This window comes from Procambarus clarkii, chromosome 61, assembly GCF_040958095.1.
Source record: "Procambarus clarkii isolate CNS0578487 chromosome 61, FALCON_Pclarkii_2.0, whole genome shotgun sequence".
Classification (NCBI taxonomy): domain Eukaryota; kingdom Metazoa; phylum Arthropoda; class Malacostraca; order Decapoda; family Cambaridae; genus Procambarus; species Procambarus clarkii.
In genome coordinates, this window is record NC_091210.1 from 20994720 (window position 1) to 21017856 (window position 23137).

Below are 23137 nucleotides of genomic sequence, written 5' to 3' on the forward strand. Positions count from 1 at the left end.
ATTATTACCATCACCGTTTAAATATATAAAATAAATGAGTGCACAAAGGGGAGGGGTATTAACACTTGACAAGGGGATTAATCCTCAATCGATGTCTTCTGCTGAAGACGCTGGTGCCATAACTCTCGGTGCCGAGTCCTTGGTGCTTTCTTCGTGGCCTCACAATTAATTCTCCAAAGAAGTTGAGCCTACCCTGGCCACAGGTCAGCCAAAACACGGGTCCACTGGGGGCACCGCCGTGGAGGCCGTCAACCACACGTCCAGCTGGTCTGCTGGCAGGTTCTGAGCCAACAAGGCTGGTACGGCCACTCCACGAACGATAAAAGGGGAACGCCCTAGACAGGAGCCTCGTGTGACACCACAAATCACTCTCCTGTCTTCAGTACCCCAGTGGATAATCGTCTCCAACAGTCGGTCCCGGGTAAATCCTTTTACTGCCACTCCACTGGCAGGCTAACACACCACAGTGTTCTTCCGGGGGGGACGACTTCACAACAGCTGCAGCTAGGTTCAAGGTATGGAAACTGGCTGCCTCGAGTAGACTGACTCCACTTCCATCACAGCAGTCCCAGGTCGGCTCTGTAAGCAGACACGTCATCAATAACTGGGACACTAAAACACCTCACTTACGGGCTCGGGCACAAACACCTGACGTATCCAGTCCATAGATGGCGCTGTCGTCGGAGCACCACCTCACCAGGGGTCAGGAGCGGCGGTGTTGAGCGCTGAACCAGACTGGAAACTGGTCCTTGAGGCCAGTACACGCTGTCCTCACCAGGTGTCGTCGTCCGTTTGGCGGGGGTTTCGGGAGCTGACCCACAGATGGCGTGGTTGTCACTGCTCCAGGCTCGGACGCTGGATCCGGGTTCGTAACACTTGGGCTAGGAAGGTGGAGTGTAAACTTGATGAGATGAGACGGATTCATTGATGAAAGTGCGTGATGCATTTCAACAGACGTCCTGTCTGCTGAGAGGCCAGACCAAAGAGCCGAAGCTCAATCCCCGCAAGCACAACTAGGTGAGTACACACACACACACACACACACACACACACACACACACACACACACACACACCGGGTAGGTGTGAGTGTGGTCGACCGGGTAAACAAGGATGAACTATTCAACACTGGTGGTACGCGAACAAGGGGACACAGGTGAAAACTGAGTACCCACATGAGTCACAGGGACGTTAGAAAGAACTTTTTCAGTGTCAGAGTAGTTAACCGGTGGAATGCATTAGGCAATGATATGGTGGAGGCTGACTCCATACACAGTTTCAGATGTAGATATGGCAGAGCCCAGTAGGCTCAGGAATCTGTACACCAGTTGATTGACAGTTGAGAGGCGGGACCAAAGAGCCAAAGCTCAACCCTCGCAAGCACAAATAGGTGACTACAAATAGGTGAGTACACACATTATTTCGAGAAGGATTAAGACAGAGGAGGAATGCTAGAGGCTTCAAGAAGACCTAGACCATCCTGAAGGAATGGTCGAACAAATGGTTGTCAGAGCACTACCCAAGTTGCTTGGGTTGCATTACCCAAGCAAATGTAATGTAATGAAGATAGGTGTAGGGAGCAGGAGGCCAGATACAAGGTATCAATTGGGAGATGAAACTCTTTAAGAGTCAGAGAGAGAGAGAGAAAGACTTGGGGGAGGGGGGGGGGGAGAGGTTGATAGCACAACAGACCAATATCAAGAGGATAACATCAACGGCATATACATGGTTACCTGGTTGATACCTGGTTGATGGGGTTCTCAGAGTTCTTCTACTCCCCAAGCCCGGCCCGAGGCCAGGCTTGACTTGTGAGAGTTTGGTCCACCAGGCTGTTGCTTGGAGCGGCCCGCAGGCCCACATACCCACCACAGCCCGGCTTTTAGAAATTTGTGTAAGGAATCATTCAGAACTTTGTATACCACATATGTCAGACCAATCCTCGAGTATGCAGCCCCAGCCTGGAGTCTATATCTAATCAAGCATATGACTAAACTGGAAAAGGTTCAAAGGTTTGCCACCAGACTTGTACCCGAGCTAAGAGGTACGAGCTACAAGGAGAGACACGGGAATTAAACCTCACGTTGTTGGAAAACAGAAGAGTTGGGGGGGTGAAAATTTAGTTTTTGCAGGGATAATCCTGCGCGGGCACTAAGCCCCTGGCTGGCCCACTAAATGTTGCTTGTTTCTGTTTTACTTGGGCGGAGTATGAGTATTTATGACTCGTATGGTCGCTTCAGTAAGATTTTGTCATATGTGTTTAACAACTTCTTCTGCTCTGTTAAATCTAAGTTGAAATCTTAATGGGATTGTAACTGTGCACTGTGTTAGATAATGTTCCAGTGGTCTGTTGGGCATTTCTCCACAGTGTTGACATTTCCTCTCATCTTCCGGAACCTGTAAGCCTATGCACATAACATCCAACCCTGATGCGATGTAAGTGTACTTCTGTTCACTTTCGCAAAACACAACTAGGTGAATACAACTAGGTGAATACACACACACACACACACATTCATATATCTATATATTTTTTTTTGCAGGGATATTCCTGCGCGGACCTGGACAAACTGTAAGAATGGTCTTACAAATAGCTATTAGAGTTAAACCCGAACAAATGATAAGAAATGAAGATTAGTGAAAGCAGGAGGCCAGGCACAAGGTACCATTTGGAAGATGCATTCCGTCTAGAACTAAGAGAAAGAAAGATCTAGCGGTTGATATCATGCCAGATATATCCCCCTTGAAGCCCACACCAAGAGGATATCATCAGGGCATATGCTAGGTTAACAAACATAAGAACTGCATTTAGAAACTTGTGTAATATATAATTTAGAACCCTTTAATACCATATATATTAGACCAATCCTGGAGTATGTAGCTCCTACATGGAGTTCTAACCTAGTCAAGCACATGACTAAATTGAGAAGGTTCAAAGGTATGCCATCAAACTAGTACCCAAGCTGAAGGTTTGATCTTCGAGGAGAGACTACGGGAACTAAACCTCACGTCGCTGGAAGATAGAAGAGATGGGGCAGACATGATCACCACATCCAAGATTCTCAAGATAATTGAGTGAGTTGATACATTAAGTTTATTTAACACCGGAGGAACACGCACAATGAGACACAGGTGGAAAATGAGTTCTCAAATAAAACAATGAGACATTATAAACAACTCTTTTAGTGTCAGAGTAGTTAAGAAATTGAATGCATTAGGCAGTGATGATGTGGTGGACGTAAACTCCATACTGTTACGGACCCAAGCCCAGCGTCCGAGCACGGAGCAGTGACGACCACGCCATCTGTGGGTCAGCTCCCGAAACCCCCTCCAAATGGACGGCGCCACCTAGTGAGGACGAGATATACTGGCCACAAGGGCTAGTTTCCCGTCCTGATCAGCTCATAACACAGCCGCTGCTGACCTCTGGTGAGGTGACGCCTGGACAGCAACGCCATCTATGGAGCGGATAGGGGGACGTTTGTGTCTAAGCCTGTGAGTGAGTTGCCCTAGAGTGTCATTAGTACTGATGACGTGTCTAATTACAGAGTCGACCTGGGACTGCTGTAATGGAAGGTGGATCAGTCTACCCAAGGCAGCCGTCTTGTCTCCAAGTATTTGCTGCAGCAGCTGTGAGTCACCCCCCGGATGAACACTGTGGTGTTAGCCTGTCCGTGACGTGGCAGCTGAGGGATTGTCGTACCCGGGACTGACTGGTGGAGACGCTTAACCACTGGGGTGTTGCGGCAAGGAGAGTGGTCTGTGGGATCACACGAGGCTCCTGACTAGGGCTCGCTACCCTAGTATCGGTCGTGGAGTGGCCTAACCAGCGTCGCTGATTGGAACCTGCCAGCTACCTGCTGGACTTGTGGTTGACGGCCTCCACGACGGTGCCCCCAGTGGAACTGCGATTTGGCTGGCTTGTGGCCAGGGTAGACTCAAGAGAATCGAAGGATTCGTCGTGAGGCCACAATTGTACCAAGACTTTAGCATCGACGAGCACCGTGGAACACGCCGCGTCTTCAGAAGAAGACTACGTTGTACATTCTAGTGTTTATACCCCCCCCCCCCCCGTGTAATCTTTTATAGTATTTATGGTGATGGTGACAATTATATTATTAAGTTTTTGCCTTTGTCTCCCTTCCCCGTTTATTTTACTTGCGTTACGGATCACATCCCTTGAAAGCCACTACTAACTTGGGGCCGGATACCCTACCTCTAACAACATCAGAGAAAGAACCCGGTTACGACCCGAGAGGGCCGTAACACATACACAGTTTAAAATGTAGGTATGATAGAGCCCAGTAGGCTCAAGAATCTGGACACATGTTGATTGACTGTTGAGAGGCGGGACCAAAGAGACAAAGCTCAACCCCCGTTACCAGAACTAGGTGAGTACAACTAGGTGAGTACACACACACACACAAACACACACTGCTCGCCAAGAAAGGGACAAGAAAATGAACAGAAGAAAGTGAGCTTCAAGGCAATGTACACTAACATAGATGGGATTACAAATAAAACAAGTGAACTCGGAGAATGGGCACTAGAAGAAAACCCAGACATAATAGCACTCACAGAAACAAAGCTAACGAAACTATAACAAATGTAGTGTTTCCACAGGGCTACTATGTAGTGAGGAAAGAGAGAGAAGGGAGAGGAGGAGGTGGTGTAGCCTTGCTACTAAGAGAAGGTTGGAGTTTCGAAGAGATGGTAATTCAGAACTGTGTAGGTTTCAGTGACTACATATCAGGCACCATAGCAACTGGAGGACAGAAAATTATAATAGTAGTCATATATAACCCCCCACCGAATGACAGAAGACCCAGACAGGAATATGATAGAAACAACTTGGCCACCATCAATATAATAGAGAGAGCAGCTTCTGTGGCTAGCAGGAACGGATCCAGGCTACTAATCATGGGAGACTTCAACCATGGGAAGATAGATTGGGGGAACAGAGACCCACATGGAGGCCCAGACACATGGAGAGCTAAGCTGCTGGATGTGGCAACAAGAAACTTCCTAAGTCAACACGTCAAGGGACCGACAAGAATGAGAGGAGGGGATGAACCAGCCTTGCTTGATCTGATATTTACCCTAAATGAGTCGGATATAAGGGAAGTTAAGTTGGAAGCCCCCATGGGAATGAGTGATCATAGTGTATTGAGCTTTGAGTACCTGGTTGAGCTAGGAATTATCACCCCCAAAAAAGAACTGGGAAACAAAGGGCTGGCGTACCGAAAGGGAAACTTTGAGGAGATGAATAAATTCCTAAGGGATATACATTGGGACACAGAACTCGGAACCAAGTCCGTACAAGACATGATGGACTATGTCACCCAAAAATGTCAGGAGGCTGTAAGCAGGTTTGTCCCAGCCCGACAGGAAAAAACAGAGAAGCAAAGGAAGAATCCGTGGTTTAATAGGGAATGTATGAAAGCAAAGGAGCTGAACAAAAGGGCATGGAGGAACTTCCGTAATAACAGAACACCAGAAAGTAGAGAGAGATACCAGAGAACCAGGAACGAGTATGTCAGTGTGAGAAGAGCAGCTGAGAAAAGGTATGAAAATGATATAGCTAATAATGCCAAGACCGAACCAAAGCTACTACACTGTCACATCAGGAGGAAGACAACAGTGAAGGAACAGGTGATGAAACTTAAGGTGGGCGAGGACAGGTACACAGAGAATGACAAAGAGGTGTGTGAAGAACTCAACAAAAGGTTCCAGGAGATCTTTCCAATAGAACAGGGAGATGTCGCGGCGCTAGAAGAGGTGGCAGCAAACCAGGTGACCTTGGATAGTTTCGAAATTACAAGAGAGTAGGTCAAGAAGCACCTATTGGAGCTGGATGTGAGAAAAGCTGTTGGGCCAGACGGAATCTCACCATGTGTATTGAAAGAGTGTGTGCAGGAGCACTTTGCTTACCACTCTCCATAGTGTATAGTAGGTCACTGGAAACGGGAGACCTACCAGAAATATGGAAGACTGCTAATGTAGTACCAATATACAAAAAGGGTGACAGACAAGAGGCACTGAACTACAGGCCAGTGTCCTTAACTTGTATACCATGCAAGGTGATGGAGAAGATTGTGAGAAAAAACCTAGTAACACATCTGGAGAGAAGAGACTTCGCGACAACCCATCAACACAGGTTCAGGGAGGGTAAATCTTTCCTTAAAGGCTTGATAGAATTCTACGATCAGGTGACAAAGATTAAGCAAGAAAGAGAAGGATGGGCGGACTGCATTTTTTTGGACTGTCGGAAAGCCTTTGACACAGTACCCCATTAAAGGTTTATGCATAAGCTGGAGAAACAGGCAGGAGTAACTGGTAGGGCGCTCCAGTGGATAAGGGAGTACCTAAGCAATAGGAAGCAGAGAGTTACAGTGAGGGGTGAGACCTCAGAATGGCGTGAAGTCACCAGTGGAGTCCCACAGGGCTCTGTACTTGAACCTATCCTGTTTCTGATATACGTAAATGATCTCCCAGAGGGTATAGACTCATTCGTCTCAATGTTTGCTGACGACGCCAAAATTATGAAAAGGATTAAGACAGAGGAGGACAGCTTGAGGCTTCAAGAAGACCTGGACAGGAATGGTCGAACAAATGGCTGTTAGAGTTTAACCCAAGCAAATGTAATGTAATGAAGATAGGGGTAGGAAGCAGGAGACCAGATACAAGGTATCATTTAGGAGACGAAATACTTCAAGAGTCAGCGAGAGAGAAAGACCTGGGGGTTGATATCATGCCAGACTTGTCCCCTGAAGCTCATATCAAGCGGATAACATCAGTAGCATATGCCAAGTTGGCTAGCATAAGAACGGCCTTTAGAAACATGTGTAATGAATCTTTCAGAACATTATATACCACATATGTCAGACCAATCCTGGAGTATGCGGCTCCAGAATGGAGTCCATATCTAGTCAAGCATGAGACTAAACTGGAAAAGGTTCAGAGGTTTGCCACCAGACTAGTACCCGAACTGAGAGGTATGAGCTACGAAGAGACTACGGGAATTAAACCTCACGTCACTGGGAGACAGAAGAGTTTAGAGGGGGACATGATCACCACATACAAGATTCTCAAGGGATTCGACAGGGTTGATAAAGGCAGGCTATTTAACACAAGGGGCACACACACTAGGGGACACAGGTGGAAACTGAGTGCCCAAATGAGCCATACAGACGTTAGAAAGATTTTTGTCAGTGTCAGAGTAGTAGACAAATGGATTGCATCAGGAAGTGATGTGGTGGAGGCTGACTCCATACAGTTTCAAGTGTAGATATGATAGAGCCCAGTAGGCTCAGGAACCTGTGCTTTAGTTGACTGACAGTTGAGAGGCGGGATCAAAGAGCCAGAGCTCAACCTCCGCAAGCACAACTAGGTAAGTACTAGGTAAGTACACACACACACACACATACACACACACACACATACACACACACACACATACACACACACACACACACACACACACACACACACACACACACACACACACACACACACACACACACACACACACACACACACACACACACACACACACACACACACACACACACACACACACTCAAGCACAACTAGGTGACTACACACCGTAACTTGTATACCATCAAGGTGCTGGAGAAGATCGTGAGGAAAAGGCTCGTAGAGCATCTGGAGGGAAATAACTTTGTAACGCACCACCAGCATGGGTTCAGAGATAGTAAATCGTGCCTCACAGATTTAATAGAAATCTATGAACAAGCAACACCAATTAGCGAAGAAAGAGAAGGGTGGCAGTCTGTTTTTTTTTGGACTGTCATAAAGCCCTTGACATAGTACCTCATAAAAGCCTGCTACAAAAGTTGGAGCAACAGACAAGAATGAAAGATAAGGTGCTCCAGTGGATAAGGGAGTATCTAAGCAACAGTAAACAGCGAGTAACTGTAAGAGAGGAGACATCAGAGTAGCGAGATGTCACCAGCGGAGTCCCACAGGGCTCTGTACTTGGACCCATCCTGTTTCTAATATATGTAAACGATCTTCCAGAGGGTATAGACTCTCCTCTCAATGTTTGCTGATGATGCAAAAATTATGCGAAGAATCAAGACAGATGAAGGTAGACAGAGAATGCAGGATGACCTGGCAAACTGGAGGAAATATCTAGAAAATGGCTACTGAAGTTCAACTCAGGAAAGTGCAAAGTAATGAAATTAGGCGAAGGGAGTAGAAGGCTGAATTAACGCAAGGTACCATCTGGGAGGTGATGATCCTGCAAAATTCAAATAGAAAGTGAGATCTGGGGATTGATATCACATCGAATCTGTCCCCAGATGCCCACATCAAGAGGATATCATAAGCTGCATATGCTAGATTGGCCAACATGAAAACTGTCTTTAGAAACTTTTCAGAACCCTGTATAACACCTATGTCAGACCAATCCTGGAATATGCAGCTCCAGTCTGGATTCCATACCTAGTTAAACACAAGACAAAGTTAGAGAAGATTCAGAGGTATGCCACTATAGTAGTCCTGAAACTGAGAGGTATGAGCTACGAGAGAAAGGCTACGGGAAGCTGAACCTCAAGTTCCTGCAAAGCAGAAGAGTAAAGGGAGACATGATAACCACCTGCAAATTTCTCAGGGAAATTGGCAGAACGGACAAAAAATAAACTCTTTAGCACGGGTAAAAGACAACTAAGGAATACAGGTGGAAACTTAGTACCCAGATGAGCCACAGAGACATCATTTTTTTTTCAGTGTCAGAGTAGTTAATAAATGGAATGCACTAGGAAGTGATGTGGTGGAGGCTGACTCCATACACAGTTTCAAATGTAGATATGATAGAGCCCAGTAGGCTCAGGAACCTGTACACCAGTTGATTGACGGTTGAGAGGCGGGACCAAAGAGCCAAAGCTCAACCCCTGCAAGCACAACTAGGTGAGGTAGAACTAGGTGAGTACACACACACACACACACACAACACACACACACACACACACACACACACACACACACACACACACACACACACACACACATACATTAAAAATATAGAGGTTGAGAAAGCTGGAAAGTTGCCTGATGAAAGTTAATATTGTGCAGAATGAGATAATGTAAATCGTTTAAATCAATGTTTCAGTCATTACTAACTAAATGTAAATGATGGACAAAAACATTGTTTCTAGTATTTTTGTCTGAGGCAAACTGTAACAGTTTTTGTTAATTTATATTAATTTAACTTGACATATATTACCGACTCAAAATATATGAATTATATGAGAAGATTATTTGCAAGGCAATACTTTAGAAAAAGTTGAAATATTTTTCATAATAGACTTGTTAAGCGATAATCTCTCTAGATTATAAACTTGGAAATGAATAATTAATTTAAGATATCTACAACAATTTTTGTTATGTAATTTTATTAAGAGTCCATGATACAGGAAGTTGAAGACATACAAAATTACTCCTAATATTCTTTGTGGCTGCTAGCCGCTTAATGCTACACGAAATAATATGCACTCAACACCTAATTAACTCAGTCATATTTACAAACTCTGAACTTAAATGCGTGATGAATAAATATCAAAGATATAGCTACTACATAAGTTAATATCTGTAATGTATGTAAGAATTAGTACAGTTTCTATTTCATCTAATATTCAGTTAATGATATGGAAATCTATGAATCTAATATATACAGAAATTCTTAGTGTTTCAGTGCTGTAAAAAAGTGAATGAAAGGTACATACACCTAGAGACTTGGAATAATTTTTTCATGTGATATGAATTAGAAAGGAATTTCTTAGGGGTTCTTTCAGGCAGCAATTTCGCGCCACAAGAACTTAATATCAAAAGATTTATTAAACACATTCAAATGATGAGCACAACTTAGTTGCCTTTAGTGTATTACCAAGACACAACAAACATGTACAGATGGAGCAACAGAGGCCGGACTCGGACTCAAAGTCATCAACTTAAACAAAATGTGTCTCACAGATTATGCAATTATGCAGCTGTCTAGTTCATTCTGAATGTACATTGTACAAAAGGTTCAACCAGGCTCTGCTGTAATACTTCACAGTCAGTGTCGCAAGCTAGACAACTAATGGCTAAGGATGTAAATCAATAAACTGTTGCACTGACATCATAGTTACAGTTACCCCTATGAAACACAGCTAGACACACTCTGACTTGCTTTATAATTTCACATAAGTATGAGCTGTCGTGAGGAGTCAAGCATTACTACTTCCAGCAATTTTTTGTCTTAAAACTGAAGCGTTTCCCTGTGCTTGGTAGAGTGTATGAGAAGAGAGAGTGTTTGATGAGGGTGTTAGAGAGAGTCAGCTTGATGTTAGCTCCAGCGCCTCCAGCATCGTCATCTCCAGCACCAAGGTCATCAAGAGCAGCAGCATCACCACCTGCTGCTGCTGCTGCCCGACGCGGCTGCTGCTGCAGCTGCTGCTGCTGCTACCTGTAGAGCAACATACACAGAGAAGAGCGGTTACTTGCGTCTGGTGAGTTAAAATATTTCATGTCTCTGCAAATCAAATCACTTGTGAAAGAAGGAATCAACCTAATGGCTCTGTGTGCTGTCCAACCTGTCCTCTTAAAAAGAACGTCGCTTTTGGCCGTATGGCCGAATTTGGACGTAATTTGAAATTGAAAAAAATATGAAAATAAATTTGGGATTTTTTTTTTCAACAACAGTAAGTTATGGGTCCTCTGATAGGTTAGGTGGGCAGGAAATTCTCATAAAGTTTCAAAACGTTATGAAAAACGTTAATTTAAAGTGTCCTCTTATAACCTCTGCGCGTACGCCGGACGACTCAAATAGAAAACGGAACAGAACGTCACTTTTGTGAGTCGATTTCATTTCAAATTACGTCCAAATTTGGCCATAGTGCCGCGCATACCAGCCAAAAGTGACGTTATTTTTAAGAGGACAGGTTGACAGACACGAGGGAACATATTTACAAACACCACCCGTAACCTGCGAAGTAATTGTCTACCATCCTCTAGCATCTACCAGATGTTTAGTTCCTTACCTGACAAGGCGAGGATGTCCCGCGACTCCATGACAGGGACGCTGTAGGAGAGGTGAACGTCGACGCTGTGCTGTTGAGTCTTGTAGTATAGAGTGGAGATCTTGGCCGAGCACCGCAGTTTGAGTTCACCCTTGTGAAAGTGCTCGTGGGATACCACGAACTGAAGGCCCTTCCGCGTCTCCACCAGCCCCTGCTCAGACTGGCTGTCAGTCATGTCGATGATGTACTCCTGTGGCGCCTGTCAGGAGGAGATGGTGATTGATGAAGATTAAGCTACCCAAGAGGTGGCACGGGCATGAATAGCCCGTAAGTGGTGGCGCTTTTGAGCCATTACCAGTATCAAAAGATGATACTGGAGATCTGTGGAGGCGCAACTGCACCCTGCGTGACGGGAGATGTCTCCCGGACCAAATGGTGACCAAATGGTGAAGGAGATAGTGATTGATGAAGATTAAGCTACCCAAGAAGTGGCACGGGCATGAATAACCCGTAAGAGGTGATCAGCCACAGATCTTAAGTTACATCAAGTGGACGGCTGCAGCAACGGTACATCTAACCCTTCGACAATAAGTCGAGAAATTATTCATTAGGTACCAGATTCACGAGGCAGTTACGCAAGTACTTAAGAACTTGTACATCTTTCCTCAATCTTTGACGGCTTTGGTTACATTTATTAAACAGTTTTACAAGTATGAAAACTTGCCAATTAACTGTTATTATTGTTATAAACAGCCTCCTGGTGCTCCGGAGCTCATAAACTGTTTAATAATTGTAAACAAAACCGCCGAAGATTGAGAAAAGATGTACAGGTTCGTAAGCGCTTGCGTAACTGCTTTGTGAATCTGTGCATCAGTGATATTTGTTAAGTTAGCCACAGCAGGTGGAGGAAGATATCCGTGATATCTCTTAAGTTACTACAAGTGGAAGCAAACATCGGAGATATCTCGCAGGCTACAGATCGTTAGCACCTCCATAAGATATTAGTTGAGATAATCTTGAGGTGTTAAGTGCACCGGTAATGTTACTTGAAATATGACTGATGCTGTCAAGGAATAATATGGATGATACTATAACGTCACAATGCGAATGATACTGTCCCGTCACAGTATGATGACATAGACACGTTACATTAAGAATAATTCAATATCTGAATAATATGGGAAATGTTGTCTGTACATGAGTGATAGTCACATTAAAATAAGGGTGATACAGGGGAGTAAATTAAAGGTGAATAAACCTGGTTTTTATTAAACTGCCCATCATCCATAGACGTGTGGCTGACTGTTTATAAGACGTGGATCTTCTTGAGGTTATCATGAGATGATTTCGGGGCTTTAGTGTCCCCGCGGCCCGGTCCTCGACCAGGCCTCCACCCCCAGGAAGCAGCCCGTGGCAACTGACTTAACTCCCAGGTACCTATTTACTGCTAGGTAACAGGGGCATTCAGGTTGAAAGAAACTTTGCCCATTTGTTTCTGCCTCGTGCGGGAATCGAACCCGCGCCACAGAATTACGAGTCCTGCGCGCTATTCACCAGGCTACGAGGCCCCCTCTGGATGGGTTAGTAATTCCTCTGGACTTCAGCAGTAGTCAGGGAAAGTAAAAAATTCCAGTTTGGCAGCAGGATGCTGCTTCTGGAAATCTGTAAATAATAGTCTTTCCTTATTAAGACTACTCAATATCTCGGTCGATAGAGCTTCGGCCTCACACACATACATGGTGTCCGCGGTTCGAATCTCCTAGAGCTCAGGTAAATGGAATGAAACCCGGTTTTACTGCAGTAAATACAGATGAGCTATAATATTTCAGTGTTTCAGATTTATTAATTAATTTACAATATTTTTATATTAAATAAAACTGTCAGATTAAATGTCAGGCGGAAAAAAATCATTTATTGACTTCATCAGTTACCTATGAAAATAAAATATAATAAAAATTTTTATAACATGAAAAATAACATAAAAAATTTTATAACATGAAAATAAAATATAATAAAAATTTTTATAACATAGCCACCATTAACTTTGATAATCGAAGCATAGTAAGATTTTTCTAAATCATTAATTTTAGTAAACAATACAGAAAAAAAGTATGAAGTACCTTATTCATTTAAGGGGCCAGATTCACGAAGCAGTTACGCAAGCGCTTACGAACCTGAACATCTTTTCTCAATCGTTGGCGGCTTTGTTTGCAATTATTAAACAGTTAATCAGCTCTGAAGCACCAGGAGGCTGTTTATAATAATAACAATAGTTGACTGGGAAGTTTTCATGCTTGTAAACCGATTAATAAATGTAACCAAAACCGTCAATGGTTGAGGAAAGATGTACACTTTCTTAAGTACTTGCGTAACTGCTTTGTGAATCAGTATCCAGTAAACTCTATGAGGCTTGAAACCAACAGGTTGCGTTACACACTTTTACAAACATAGAGACCTAATTGCCCCCTCACGATTCGCGGTCGCGTTTTTCACCCATATCGCTGAAATTGTTCATGATTCCATGACGAAACTCCTGTTTATAACTATTTGGAATTACTAGTTAACATTAGCGGACGGAACGCGGAACGTTTTCACGACTGAGCAGAGACATTCAACTGGAAATTAACATTAAAGAGGAAAACACAGGAAGTCAAAAGAAAGATAAAGATAATATTATTATATTCATCATGATTGTATTACTGAAATTAAACGAGTGTTGCCGGGTAATGGATGGTTATATAAGAGGTCTGGAGGCATGTGATGTCCTAAACTGTCCATCATTAATATTGACAATCAATGATGGAGTGGTATTAGTGCTTGATAGCCAGTGAGTTGATCCCCTAACCGACCAGGTTCGAATCCTCGCTGAGGGTCAAAGGGTTTACAGTATTCATCTAGTTGTGTAATAATTTTTAAAAAGATTGGTCAACATACACATGAATAATAATATGCTGCGGTAGTGAGAGTGCCTCAACCATCTTAAGGTGACCTTGTACCCTGGTGGATAGCGCGCAGGATTCGTAATTCTGTGGCGCGGGGTCGATTCCCGCACGAGGCAGAAGCAAATGGGCAAAGTTTCTTTCACCCTGAATGCCCCTGTTACCTAGCAGTAAATAGGTATCTGGGTGTTAGTCAGCTGTCACGGGCTGCTTCCTGGGGGTGGAGGCCTGGTCGAGGACCGGGCCGCGGGGACACTAAAGCCCCGAAATCATCTCAAGATAACCAGTAAGTCGACCTTTCACACATGTATACCACACCGACACAATCTCCACCTTTTAGGACAGACATTTCCCGAATTTTTTTTATTACACATATATTTTATTATTCAAGTCAGATATATTCATATCAAGATTGATTTGAATGAACGTTTTGGTATTATTATTCAAGCCAATGAGATACTTTAATCTTTTAAATGTACGAAAGATTATTTAATTCCATAAATGATTTTATGATAGTCCTGCGGATTTTTTTATTTTTTTTTTACGATTTCACGTGTATTAGCAGATATATATAAATAATATATTTAATTTTAAAATAAACTTAAAATTATATAATATAGGGAAGCACAAGCAAATTGTGCGCGAGAATAGACGTATAGGAATCAACATAATAAATTATTACGATAGACAATAGTTGATGGATTCATTCTTCATTGCAGGCGATGAGTCACAATAACGTGGCTGAAGTATGTTGACCAGACCACACACTAGAAGGTGAAGGGACGACGACGTTTCGGTCCGTCCTGGACCATTCTCAAGTCGATTGTGAGAATGGTCCAGGACGGACCGAAACGTCGTCGTCCCTTCAATTTCTAGTGTGTGGTCTGGTCAACATTCTTCATTATTGACTTTGAAATATAAATAAAAATGAAAATGTTCGTTTGTTCAAAATCGCTAATTTCCGAAAGTTCTTCACCGATTGCTTTGAACTTTTGACACTGTTCCATTCGCACCCGAGCGAGTTTTTATATACCTACCATATATATCACGTCTTTTATGGAAAAAACATTCTTTTCTGAAAACTGTGTTTTTTCATGCATTCGAATAGGCATATGTTTTTATATACCTACTACATATATGCCTAACCTGTGACAGGTAAAAACATTATTTTTTTTTTAAGAAACAGCACCATCTGTTGCACGTAAGAGCAACACACACTATGCTAAACATGTTACGATTCCATTTCAGTGTTTCTGATTGCATTAACAAAATAAATTTTCATAGATTTCGATTAATTTCCATTTTGATTTCATTACTTTGTGTGGCATTGCGTTGGAATTGAGCTGTGTTGTTTACCATACCGTTCATTTCGTGAGTATAGTTAATTTTTTTAACTTATTTTCATTGTTTTTCATTTTTTGTAATTGTTTTTCTAACATTTTAAGGATGTGAACATCAGGTCATTTGATGTTCCCAATTTTCTGATGGGAACATCATATTATTTGTAAATGCATTGGACGAGGGAGAGCGGAATGGTGGGGAGGACGAGGGGAGAGGGAAGGAGGAAATGGCGGGGAGGACGAGGGGACAGGGGAGTTAGGGATAGTGGGGACGTGTGATTATGGGGACGAGGGGACAGTTGAACGGAGAATGGTGGTGAGGACAAGGGGACAGGGGAGTGGAGAAAGGAGTTTAAGGAGGTTGAGGGGATGGGGGAGTTTGGAATGGTGGTGAGGACAAGGGGACAGGGGAGTGGAGAATGGTTGGTATGACAAGGGGAGGGGGGGAAGGGGGAAAGGAGGGGGGGAAGGGGGAAAGGAGGGGAGGACTGACGGACAGGGAAGGGTTGCTGTGGCTCCAGCAACGCACACGTGTTGCTGTGGCTCCAGCAACGCACACGTGTTGCTGTGGCTCCAGCAACGCACACGTGTTGCTGTGGCTCCAGCAACGCACACGTGTTGCTGTGGCTCCAGCAACGCACACGTGTTGCTGTGGCTCCAGCAACGCACACGTGTTGCTGTGGCTCCAGCAACGCACACGTGTTGCTGTGGCTCCAGCAACGCACACGTGTTGCTGTGGCTCCAGCAACGCACACGTGTTGCTGTGGCTCCAGCAACGCACACGTGTTGCTGTGGCTCCAGCAACGCACACGTGTTGCTGTGGCTCCAGCAACGCACACGTGTTGCTGAGCCACAGCAACGCACACGTGTTGCTATGGCTCCAGCAACGCACACGTGTTGCTGTGGCTCCAGCAACGCACACGTGTTGCTGTGGCTCCAGCAACGCACACGTGTTGCTGTGGCTCCAGCAACGCACACGTGTTGCTGTGGCTCCAGCAACGCACACGTGTTGCTGTGGCTCCAGCAACGCACACGTGTTGCTGTGGCTACAGCAACGCACACGTGTTGCTGTGGCTCCAGCAACGCACACGTGTTGCTGTGGCTCCAGCAACGCACACGTGTTGCTGAGCCACAGCAACGCACACGTGTTGCTGAGCCACAGCAACGCACACGTGTTGCTGTGGCTCCAGCAACGCACACGTGTTGCTGTGGCTCCAGCAACGCACACGTGTTGCTGTGGCTCCAGCAACGCACACGTGTTGCTGAGGCTCCAGCAACGCACACGTGTTGCTGTGGCTCCAGCAACGCACACGTGTTGCTGAGGCTCACAGCAACGCACACGTGTTGCTGTGGCTCCAGCAACGCACACGTGTTGCTGTGGCTCCAGCAACGCACACGTGTTGCTGAGCCACAGCAACGCACACGTGTTGCTGTGGCTCCAGCAACGCACACGTGTTGCTGTGGCTCCAGCAACGCACACGTGTTGCTGTGGCTCCAGCAACGCACACGTGTTGCTGTGGCTCCAGCAACGCACACGTGTTGCTGTGGCTCCAGCAACGCACACGTGTTGCTGAGCCACAGCAACGCACACGTGTTGCTGAGCCACAGCAACGCACACGTGTTGCTGTGGCTCCAGCAACGCACACGTGTTGCTGTGGCTCCAGCAACGCACACGTGTTGCTGTGGCTCCAGCAACGCACACGTGTTGCTGTGGCTCCAGCAACGCACACGTGTTGCTGAGGCCACAGCAACGCACACGTGTTGCTGTGGCTCCAGCAACGCACACGTGTTGCTGTGGCTCCAGCAACGCACACGTGTTGCTGTGGCTCCAGCAACGCACACGTGTTGCTGTGGCTCCAGCAACGCACACGTGTTGCTGAGCCACAGCAACGCACACGTGTTGCTGTGGCTCCAGCAACGCACACGTGTTGCTGTGGCTCCAGCAACGCACACGTGTTGCTGTGGCTCCAGCAACGCACACGTGTTGCTGTGGCTCCAGCAACGCACACGTGTTGCTGAGCCACAGCAACGCACACGTGTTGCTGTGGCTCCAGCAACGCACACGTGTTGCTGTGGCTCCAGCAACGCACACGTGTTGCTGAGCCACAGCAACGCACACGTGTTGCTGAGCCACAGCAACGCACACGTGTTGCTGTGGCTCCAGCAACGCACACGTGTTGCTGTGGCTCCAGCAACGCACACGTGTTGCTGTGGCTCCAGCAACGCACACGTGTTGCTGTGGCTCCAGCAACGCACACGTGTTGCTGTGGCTCCAGCAACGCACACGTGTTGCTGTGGCTCCAGCAACGCACACGTGTTGCTGTGGCTCCAGCAACGCACACGTGTTGCTGTGGCTCCAGCAACGCACACGTGTTGCTGTGGCTCCAGCAACGCACACGTGTTGCTGTGGCTCCAGCAACGCACACGTGTTGCTGTGGCTCCAGCAACGCACACGTGTTGCTGTGGCTCCAGCAACGCACACGTGTTGCTGTGGCTCCAGCAACGCACACGTGTTGCTGTGGCTCCAGCAACGCACACGTGTTGCTGTGGCTCCAGCAACGCACACGTGTTGCTGTGGCTCCAGCAACGCACACGTTTTGCTGTGGCTCCAGCAAAGCACACGTGTTGCTGTGGCTCCAGCAACGCACACGTGTTGCTGTGGCTCCAGCAACGCACACGTGTTGCTGTGGCTCCAGCAACGCACACGTGTTGCTGAGCCACAGCAACGCACACGTGTTGCTATGGCTCCAGCAACGCACACGTGTTGCTGTGGCTCCAGCAACGCACACGTGTTGCTGTGGCTCCAGCAACGCACACGTGTTGCTGTGGCTCCAGCAACGCACACGTGTTGCTGTGGCTCCAGCAACGCACACGTGTTGCTGTGGCTCCAGCAACGCACACGTGTTGCTGTGGCTACAGCAACGCACACGTGTTGCTGTGGCTCCAGCAACGCACACGTGTTGCTGTGGCTCCAGCAACGCACACGTGTTGCTGAGCCACAGCAACGCACACGTGTTGCTGAGCCACAGCAACGCACACGTGTTGCTGTGGCTCCAGCAACGCACACGTGTTGCTGTGGCTCCAGCAACGCACACGTGTTGCTGTGGCTCCAGCAACGCACACGTGTTGCTGAGCCACAGCAACGCACACGTGTTGCTGTGGCTCCAGCAACGCACACGTGTTGCTGAGCCACAGCAACGCACACGTGTTGCTGTGGCTCCAGCAACGCACACGTGTTGCTGTGGCTCCAGCAACGCACACGTGTTGCTGAGCCACAGCAACGCACACGTGTTGCTGTGGCTCCAGCAACGCACACGTGTTGCTGTGGCTCCAGCAACGCACACGTGTTGCTGTGGCTCCAGCAACGCACACGTGTTGCTGTGGCTCCAGCAACGCACACGTGTTGCTGAGCCACAGCAACAACACGTGTTGCTGAGCCACAGCAACGCACACGTGTTGCTGTGGCTCCAGCAACGCACACGTGTTGCTGTGGCTCCAGCAACGCACACGTGTTGCTGTGGCTCCAGCAACGCACACGTGTTGCTGTGGCTCCAGCAACGCACACGTGTTGCTGAGCCACAGCAACGCACACGTGTTGCTGTGGCTCCAGCAACGCACACGTGTTGCTGAGCCACAGCAATGCACACGTGTTGCTGTGGCTCCAGCAACGCACACGTGTTGCTGAGCCACAGCAACGCACACGTGTTGCTGTGGCTCCAGCAACGCACACGTGTTGCTGTGGCTCCAGCAACGCACACGTGTTGCTGTAGCTCCAGCAACGCACACGTGTTGCTGTGGCTCCAGCAACGCACACGTGTTGCTGAGCCACAGCAACGCACACGTGTTGCTGAGCCACAGCAACGCACACGTGTTGCTGTGGCTCCAGCAACGCACACGTGTTGCTGTGGCTCCAGCAACGCACACGTGTTGCTGTGGCTCCAGCAACGCACACGTGTTGCTGAGCCACAGCAACGCACACGTGTTGCTGAGCCACAGCAACGCACGCGTGTTGCTGTGGCTCCAGCAACGCACACGTGTTGCTGTGGCTCCAGCAACGCACACGTGTTGCTGAGCCACAGCAACGCACACGTGTTGCTGAGCCACAGCAACGCACACGTGTTGCTGTGGCTCCAGCAACGCACACGTGTTGCTGTGGCTCCAGCAACGCACACGTGTTGCTGTGGCTTCAGCAACGCACACGTGTTGCTGTGGCTCCAGCAACGCACACGTGTTGCTGAGCCACAGCAATGCACACGTGTTGCTGTGGCTCCAGCAACGCACACGTGTTGCTGTGGCTCCAGCAACGCACACGTGTTGCTGTGGCTCCAGCAACGCACACGTGTTGCTGTGGCTCCAGCAACGCACACGTGTTGCTGTGGCTCCAGCAACGCACACGTGTTGCTGTGGCTCCAGCAACGCACACGTGTTGCTGAGCCACAGCAACGCACACGTGTTGCTGAGCCACAGCAACGCACACGTGTTGTTGAGCCACAGCAACGCACACGTGTTGCTGTGGCTCCAGCAACGCACACGTGTTGCTGAGCCACAGCAACGCGTGGCCGGGTACAGCTAGTTAGCTATAAATAAAGTGTCAAGGTAGAAACAAAAAAATATTTTGTATTTTTCTGATTTATAAGTAATGAAAATGAATTCTATACGAATTATAATACTTTTCTGGGTGTTCTTCTATGTGATAAAATATAATGTTTTATTTTGAAAAATTGTATGAAAAAAATTATATAAAAATTATATCATATGATATACTTTTATATATTCTTGCTATGTAAGAGAAATTACCATCAAATAATTTTCCTTTGCATTTAATGTTATTGAGTGAGGAGCAAAATCAAATAATTTGCCTTGGTATATAATTTGTATATAATTATATATAAGTATATAATTATAATTTGTTCTTATACACGTTGATGATCATAAAGATGAATTAATTACTCTTTTTTTAAACAGGGTTTTGAACCCTCTATATTTACGTCTTAAATAATTCAAGCTTCATACTTTTCTCACTCCCTCCTCTCTCTTTCTCCCTCAGCTCCTCCCTCCTCTCTCTTTCTCCCTCAGCTCCTCCCTCCTCTCTCTTTCTCCCTCAGCTCCTCCCTCCTCTCTCTTTCTCCCTCAGCTCCTCCCTCCTCTCTCTTTCTCCCTCAGCTCCTCCCTCCTCTCTCTTTCTCCCTCAGCTCCTCCCTCCTTTCTCTTTCTACCTCAGCTCCTCCCTCCTCTCTCTTTCTCCCTCAGCTCCTCCCTCCTCTCTCTTTCTCCCTCAGCTCCTCCCTCCTCTCTCTTTCTCCCTCAGCTCCTCCCTCCTCTCTCTTTCTCCCTCAGCTCCTCCCTCCTCTCTCTTTCTCCCTCAGCTCCTCCCTCCTCTCTCTTTCTCCCTCAGCTCCTCCCTCCTCTCTCTTTCTCCCTCAGCTCCTCCCTCCTCTCTCTTTCTCCCTCAGCTCCTCCCTCCTCTCTCTTTCTCCCTCAGCTCCTCCCTCCTCTCTCTTTCTCCCTCAGCTCCTCCCTCCTCTCTCTTTCTACCTCAGCTCCTCCCTCCTCTCTCTTTCTACCTCAGCTTCTCCCTTCTCATTAGATCTCCCAATGAAATATATCTTTATCCACTGTCACTGCTAGATCCTTTTCCTCAGTATAATTCGATCTAAAGTGTTATTCTTGCATTGTGTTGAAGGGCTGTGCACTGCTGACCTGAAGGAAACCATAAATAATTACAGTTCCATTCCAGAGGGTTTAAAGACGCTTGTTTTCTAAGATAATGCGTTCAGGGCACAGCACTTACAAGAATTATGACTGAGTAGCAGCAACGCAATATTGACCAGCGTACCGTTCGCACTTCGGTATTGGTCATTACGATATTCTTGCTGTCTAGACCAAATAGCCACATTCAACGAAATATTGACCAGTGGCCCCTCCGTACAGCGATATTGACCAGTGGGTCCTCCGTACAGCCATATTGACCAGTGGGTCCTCCGTACAGCCATATTGACCAGTGGGTCCTCCTTATCGCGATATTGACCAGTGGGTCCTCCTTATCGCGATATTGACCAGTGGCCCCTCTGTACAGCGATGTTGACCAGTGGCCCCTCCGTACCGCGATATTGACCAGTGGGTCCTTCATACCGCGATATTGACCAGTGGGTCCTCCTCCTTATGATCAGTGATTCGTGTTAATTGCGATTCTAATCTTGTGTCCCATCATCAACGCGACTTTTGATATTTAAAGGTTCTTCATTTTAGAATTATGTAAATTTTAGCAAATTTCTTTTAGATTCAAGAATTATCTTGTATCTACTGGAATATATCCTATAGTGATATCTTAATCGTTTGAAGAAAAATATATATAAAAATTTTGGTTTGAAAACAAGCTTTCAAATCAGCAGATGAAAATTAGCACCAAAAAAGCGACCGAACATTTTTAATTAAAGATTAAACACATTCGCCTTTCCTCTGGCGATCTCTGGAGCCGAGGAAACAGAAAATTGTCGGTAGGATCCAGCGAAATTCTGGGAAAGGTACAGACCTCTCTAATGCTTCTCACTCAAGTAGGCAAAAAGACATCTTGAGAACGGGATGACCCTCTTGAGCCATGCAGGTTCAAAGACCTCTTCCCCTCCCCCCATCCCTCAAAAAATCTTAAGTTGTTGCCATAACCCAGAAGGAAGAGGAGTGTTCACCTCATGAAGATTTAACAGCGTCTTCAGAAGATCACAGGCGATAAGAATGTCTTTGAGGGCGGTCCAAGTTGACGGTGAGAAACTAAAACATCACGAGAATGACTTTATAATCTAAACTTTCATCTTGTACAGACTTAAGAATGCAACACTTTCACTTGGCTGCGAGAGATATTATGATTTGTAATTGGTGCAAAACAGATTCATCGTTGAAATTCATTGTGGATTAAATTGTCTGTTGCTGGTTGCAGCTACAAAGAATACTGGTGTCATGTATGCCAAATTTATTAGAGAAAACTAACACACTTAAATATAGATTAATGGCGAGATCAGGAGGCAAAGGTGAAGGAGGTCAGGAGGCACGATTGTTGGTAAGACCCTTGGACAAAGGTGATGGTAAGGTCAGGAGGCACGATTGTTGGTAAGACCCCTGGGCAAAGGTGATGGTAAGGTCAGGAGGCACGATTGTTGGTAAGACCCCTGGACAAAGGTGATGGTAAGGTCAGGAGGCACGATTGTTGGTAAGACCCCTGGACAAAGGTGATGGTAAGGTCAGGAGGCACGATTGTTGGTAAGACCCCTGGACAAAGGTGATCTTATGGTCAGGAGGCACGATTGTTGGTAAGACCCCTGGGCAAAGGTAATGGTAAGGTCAGGAGGCACGATGGTTGGTAAGACCCCTGGACAACGGAGCTAACATTTTCTAAGAAGGATAATTGCCCCAGGAGGGATGTGGAGACTTTAGAAGCCACGGATTAAGTACTCCCCAGTCTCCCATCGTCCTAATTGGCTACGCTTGAGGCAAATACATTTTCTTGGAACTTGAGATCTTCCTACAGAAGCCGTAAACATCATACCGTAACTGTCAACAAAGGTCTCTCGGCCATTTGAGGACCTCGAACGACTTGTGTGCGACCGAGCTCGCTGTAATTTTTACTAATGTCAATGTGATATGGCCAGTGTTCCATCCTTACTGTGATTTCGACCAACGCTCCAGCTACACTAAGAATTAATGTAATAATTCCATTCATTTCCAGTGATCCATTCAGTCACTCTTCACAATACATCTGACATATCACGGCTGATTCTCATTAGTCTCAGACAGCGTCACTATTAGGATACTTTAAGGTGGTTTACCAGAACACTTGGTTTAACAGA

The 23137-nt window shown here is 46.3% G+C and overlaps 1 protein-coding gene across 2 annotated transcripts in view; it reads right to left on the reverse strand.

The window, feature by feature from the left end:
* Positions 1–9395: 9395 nt before the first annotated feature.
* LOC138354038 (cell adhesion molecule 2-like) overlaps positions 9396–23137 on the reverse strand; it is a 176773-nt gene continuing 163031 nt past the window's right edge. For both annotated transcript variants that reach the window (XM_069307753.1, XM_069307752.1), the window contains exons 5-6: positions 11039–11276; positions 9396–10464 (exon numbers count right to left, since the gene is read on the reverse strand). In XM_069307753.1, the coding sequence (XP_069163854.1) occupies positions 10334–10464; positions 11039–11276 (369 nt within the window). In that variant the 3' untranslated portion in view covers positions 9396–10333. The remainder of the gene's footprint in view (positions 10465–11038; positions 11277–23137) is intronic.